General features: G+C 34.0%; 1 protein-coding gene across 1 annotated transcript; it reads left to right on the top strand.

Moving 5' to 3' along the window:
- The first annotated feature begins 333 nt into the window (after nucleotides 1-333).
- Nucleotides 334-1,114, top strand: LOC129005850 (polycystic kidney disease protein 1-like 3). Its single transcript, XM_054434868.1, has 2 exons — nucleotides 334-859; nucleotides 1,107-1,114. Exons 1-2 carry the CDS (start codon nucleotides 334-336, stop codon nucleotides 1,112-1,114), a joined length of 534 nt encoding a protein of 177 aa, XP_054290843.1.
- The last annotated feature ends 5,008 nt before the right edge of the window (nucleotides 1,115-6,122 follow it).

Raw genomic sequence — 6,122 nt, forward strand, 5'->3', positions numbered from 1 at the left:
CAGGAAAAACGGTTTCAGTGGCTATAAAATATATCTCCACTTCTTCTTTAAATGTCCTAAAATTTTCCTCCAAGTTGCCTTCAAGGCTTAGGATATCCGGTTTGTTAAATTCCATTTCTGTGTATATTCTTCTGATATTATTCTTAATCAAATCTTTACCGACTGCGCCATGTTTAATTTGATAAAAAGTAAAAAGTATTTTTTAACATTCAAGTTGTTTCTCTTTATTCTATAACTGTTTACAATCAATATCATTGCTTAATTATTATTGACAACATATGTTAAACAAATTATTTTAAACAAAGACTTTTAAGTAAGTAATATACAAACACTATGTACTGGACTTCTGACTACTCGTGGAGATTGGTCGGAACCCCTTCTGTGAGGCAACAGCGAGTCTACGATGTTCCTTGTAACAGTTTTGTACCCCCGGTTAACCGTTGTATCCCTCATTGGAGTTCTCTGTCAGAAGATAAGGATCCTTACAATATGGGCTGGTCTGTCTACTCACCTTCCGGAACATCGGAAAGTTCCATGGACGACCCTTGGGTCTACCATCCTCCGACGGCCAACTGGCTGGAAACATTCTACAGACTTCAGGGACAGTCTGATATAGTCTACAACAATGGAGGGTATAAGGCCAGGATTGGGTCTTCAATAAAAGAAACAGTCAAGACTACAACACAGTTAGTGGTGAACCATTGGATAGATCAAATGACCAAATCTGTGTTTATAGAACTGACTCTATACAACGTCGACCTCCGCAGCTTGAGTCAAATCACTTTGATCATAGAGTTTCTAACGGCAGACGTATCTCTGAGGGCAGCTAGAGTGACATCTGTCATCATTGACTGTGACGGTATCAGGTTTCATCACATAGCTTTTATCGTATTGACTCTTGTGTATATGTTAGAAATTGTTTATCTAATCAACTACAACGGATTTATAAAGTTCTTTAAGGATGTGAAAAACAACTTGCTCCTGTTGATTGTGATTCCAAGTAACCTTGTTGTTGTGGCCTACCTCTTTCATTTATACAAGTGTAACGTTAACGATTTGTGGGAAAGGTACTACAACAAGAGACACAACTACTTTGACTTTGACAGATTTATGAGTTTTCACAGCTATATTGTTTTTATGCTTGCGTTTTTCTTACTAATCAGTGTGCTGAGGACTTTATTGCTGCTGTTATCAGAAAACATGTTCCCTCAGGTCCAACAACTTTTTAAACTCTCACTAAACATAGTGTTTTTTCTGTTAACACTTATCCTTATATGTTTTATATTTTTATTCTGTATTCTCATTCATTTGGACGTGACATCAAGTCATAGGGTGATGAATGTGATAATTTCTCAAAAGAAACCGAACAAACTTTTAGAAAATGAACATTTTGTCTTCGAACACATAATTTTTACTTGTTTAAAGTATTTGTCAATGGTTTTTATATCAAGTGTTCTGGTCACAGTTTTTGTTCACTTAAAATCAAAATCATATCTTCTCATTGCAAACTGAACACAATTGTTTGATGTTGTAAGACTAATAAATGGTGTAAATTTATCCAGTATTATTTTCTGCATTTTTTAATATTGTGTCATTCTATAAAATGTTCTTACAAATTATTATACTTTAATCAAATTTGAAACAGTTAGAAGGTTCATGTTATGTTTTGATAATACTACCATAGATAAAATACTCTCTATATTAACACCTGCTGTTTTTGGTCATATAAATAATAACATTGACTTTGGAAACTGCAGGTAGTCTTAATAATTAACAATAAACATTGTGTAAAATATTTAATGAACCTTTGTTTTGTGTTGGCTAAATTCATCTTATTCTATTTATTTCAAGCATAGGCGTCCCCCTCGTGCCCCACAATTTTTGGAAATGTCTTTAATAAAAATACAAAATACCCCCGCCGCAACGAACCTGCAGACTAAGCAAACTTCCATTTGCCTTATTGGATTTACACTAAAATACATGCTTAAAAATATCACATTCATTCTCTATTTAAGTAGAATTAGTTTAACGAGTACTTAGGTTTGCTGCAACAGGAAGGGTAAAACAGTGGTTTTTTGTTGTAAAAATCTGAATAGTTTAATAAAAAATTAATGTATTTTCCAAATTTGATCAAAATATGTTCATAAACAAGCAAACTACAACGGTTGACTTATTCTCCATTAGAATAACATGGGAATTTTAAATTTACAGTTTCTTAGAACTTTCTTTGTAGCCATTAGGCGCACAATAACGCTTCAATATACTAAATTTTTTGTTTTTTTAACTCTACAAAATTGTTTGGAAAGAAAATTATGAAATTTTGTGTTTTAAGGGTAAAATTAGGAAAACCCTGTTTTTACCCCATAAACCTCCGTTCCCATAGTCCGATCAAGCTGGTTAGTGAACTAAATCAAATAAATGTATGTTTTCACGTTCATAACAAATTTCATCGAAATGGGATCATTTTTGCTCGATTTAACGTGCTCAAAACCTCGTGAAATAATTAAAATTACAGTACTAAGAAAAGAAGACTGAAAAAGAAAATTTTCCATATAGGGATTAAGCTATTATCTTAGTGCTCAAGGTAAGACCTGGACCTGGGACCGATTTACTTTTTCGTTTTGAGGTCCCTAGAGACCAAAAACACCATCAGTTCAAATTCATATCTATATCTATATAAATAAAATTTGAGTTTTGTCTGTACATTGCTCAGAATCAAACTTTTAGGTTATTTTTATGTTTTATAGATTAAAGAAACCGAAACAAGTCTCATCTAAATTTCTGTCTGTCTTCCTGTCTGTCACGGCCCCAAGAGCCATTTTACGTGGCCTTCTCCTGAAAAACAAGAGTACCTATCAAGTTCCAAATCATTTTAATGTATTCACTGGATTGGCGAGATTGTCTTTAGCCATTAAAATATGGCGTCACTACTTTGTAAATAAAATGACGGATGTTTAAAAACCCAATTTTGTGCGATTTTTTGTAAAGTTTTCTCCCAATGTTCATCACATATTGATCTATGAAATAACGAACAGCTGTTCGAATCAAGACTATTTCTTCTAGATGTCACTGATATGTTTACATTGAATGTTGTTTACAAATACCGCAACCAATTCCGATCATGTTTTGAAAGCAAATCCAAACCAAGTAAGATTAAAAACGTTTTTCCCTACATAACGGATTTAATTAATCGCAAGTGCAATAATGGTATGGTAACCGTAAATGAAAATAAAGATTCTTTGTGTATAAAATTGTTCTTGATTTTTAATAACCGGGAAAAAGACCTTGAATCAGTGTTGTATATGACTGGGAAACTTACATTTTTAAAATGAGCGTTTTCAGTCGAGACTCGGCACACGATCGACGGGCGTCTACATGTCCATAGTAAAAATAAAATTAGGCCTACCGTGTATTTATGTTTTATTCGTCATGCATATAAGTGTACAGTTTGTGTTTGTGTTTCAAAAACTCAAGACGCACCTAATGGGGAAGCTCAAGACCTTATATTAGGACTGATGATGGCGATTTAATTTTGGCGAAATGCATCTCCTGTAATAGGATACATTAGAATTGACCGGCGGACACAAGTAATTTAACCTTTTATTGATTGTCATACCGATCCGAAACAACCATAAACAACAAAAAATGAAGTTATGTATAATAGTTTGGCCAGCATATCTGAAAATATGCAAACCAAAACTGCTGTTCTTTATATAAGAAGGTTTCAACTGAATACTATAAGATCCCCGTGCGTAGAACGGGTACACAGCTAGTTTTTTTTTTTTTTTTTTTTTTTTTAAAGAGGTTGGCGGCCTCTTTTAACCTTGCATTTGCCCGTCCACATAAACTAAGCGCCCGTGCGTGGATCGTTAACAGCAAAGCAAGGAGTGAGCCGGTACAGTACAAAGGTGAACTGTACTGATAAAATGTTATCGGTAGTGACCAGGATCCGAACCCACGACATCGCTGCCTTGGGCCTGAAGTCCGCGACGCTACTGATTGAGCCACCGACTCACTAGTGTATATATATACTAGGTAAAACCCGTCGAAATCGACGGTTACTATCAAGGCTTACGTTAATTCATCTAACTGCGATAAATTGGGTGACATATACATATTTTGAGCATTTTTTAAAGAGTAATAAGTGTAAAAACGATAATTGTATTAATTGCGTTAGTTGCCAAATTTGGTTGATCATTCAATGATTAAAATATTTTCTATACTGTACGTCATCGGAGTTATTATTAGTATGTTATATGGTATCTCTTCCTTTGGAAGAACCTTTAAATAGTATTAAAATCGTATTGGTGGATCTTTTGTAGTTAAACACTTCCGTGATTTCATCAGTGTAATATGATTTTATTTTAAAACAAAATATTTTTTGGGAAGACATATTCTAACTTCAAAGGGAGTTATATCCGTTACAGTGTAAGTTTGATTTTTCCTTCGTCACGTCGCGTCAGTTCATATCGTACTTCTGTGCCAATGAATGAACCCTCTAGCATAGTTTTGAGAAATTGATTGTGGGGTTACTGTTGAAGGTGGAATTCCTTGACATGGGGGATGTCAGTTAGTTGTCTCAGCCTTATCAATAACATAAAGTTGTCAAAATTGTCTCTACGGAATGTTAGGTGTAGTGGAATACTTGAAGTGAAGTTGGCTTTTATTCTTGAACTGTTAGGGGCCTCCTAGTTCATATGATCTTGGCGGCTTCATTGGCAACAAATAATGCAAATGACAGCAATGGGACATTTCCAAAAAGCAAAAATACTGTAAATTGGCTGTTACGTATATATTGACGTTTACATATTGTTAATCACCGTATCTTATAAAGGATTATCCGATCTAGTTTAAAAGGAATGTGACCTTTCTGTCATGATAGTAGCTGCTTAAATAGTATTTTCTCTTTGTATCATATTTTACAGCCAAAATGTTGTGTTATTTTCAATAACGTTACCAACCTGACCCCAAAACCCCGCCAAAGTCCGTAATATTGGCTGGTGCAAATAATTTGTCAAGATGGGTACCATTTTAGGCAAGGTTTCTATGTTTGGATTTTATTAGACACGATAAGAGCTGATATTTCTACATAAATATTTGATATGTGTAGAATAATATGATAAAATGTAGGCAAAAGTGGTGAAAGAGGCAGACACCAACCCGTACAATAGATATAAGATAGTTCAATAAGAAATGATTTAAGAATTGCTGTGATAAAAGGATTTTCCACTGATTTCATAATTGAACGTTATATTGCAAAACATGACATGATAAAGAAGAAAATCTATTTTAAAATAAAAAAATAACATTGCAAATACTTATTTGGTAGAATTCAGTAACTCCCAATTAATGTGTACTAGAGGTCGTCCAGTGGTCGAAACTCGACCAAAAATATTTAATGTACAGACTTCTTTATTTTCATTCCACACTTTGAATAGAACATGTGATTGGAGTTTCTTCCATTTGTTTTGATTTTCTGTTTATATTTCGTTGTTATTTCGTCACCAGCATGGCAACTCATAATATCCATGTTAAATTTTTCAAAATTTTAAATTCATTTTTTGTGCTTATTTTTGAGCCTATTTTAATTTATAAAGGGATTCTGCACACCTACAGGAAAATTGCTTTCTAACAGTATGCGTAGATTTTACCTACGATGCACACGAGCTGAGAAAAAAGGTTTTAAATAAACATGCTTGCCTATTAATATATAGATAGATTGTTTGAAATACAATTTAAAAATGAACAGCTGTTTCATTAAAAAGTATTATTCACATGGCCAAAATGTAAACAACTCTGTGGAGGGATCTTTAAAGGCTTCTGGGGCAGAGTCCTAAGGGATTTTGCTTAGTTTTTCTTTTGATAACTCATCTACAGACCAAGACCTTTCTTTGGACACATCTACCAAGTTTCTACGCCCAGCCGTTCTCTCAAATTAGTGGGGACAAAGTTTCCAGTTAAATATTTAGATTCCCCCATGTTAACCTTATGGGAGAAACTCCAACTTTGATGGCCTGTGGGACAAAGCCCGAGGATTTTTATTACAGGAATTGTTAAAAGGGGGCGTCTACACAATAAATACTTTATTTTGACACGTTGTTTGTAAAAATCGGTCCATTATT

The sequence above is a fragment of the Macrosteles quadrilineatus genome, unplaced genomic scaffold (genome assembly GCF_028750875.1).
Source record: "Macrosteles quadrilineatus isolate MER2022 unplaced genomic scaffold, UCM_ALF_1.0 Scaffold_39__1_contigs__length_1060358, whole genome shotgun sequence".
NCBI lineage: Eukaryota > Metazoa > Arthropoda > Insecta > Hemiptera > Cicadellidae > Macrosteles > Macrosteles quadrilineatus.

What these genes read in the sequence shown, in the direction of transcription:
- LOC129005850 (XM_054434868.1), top strand. Translation starts at nt 334, where the DNA reads ATGTACTGGACTTCTGACTACTCGTGGAGATTGGTCGGAACCCCTTCT.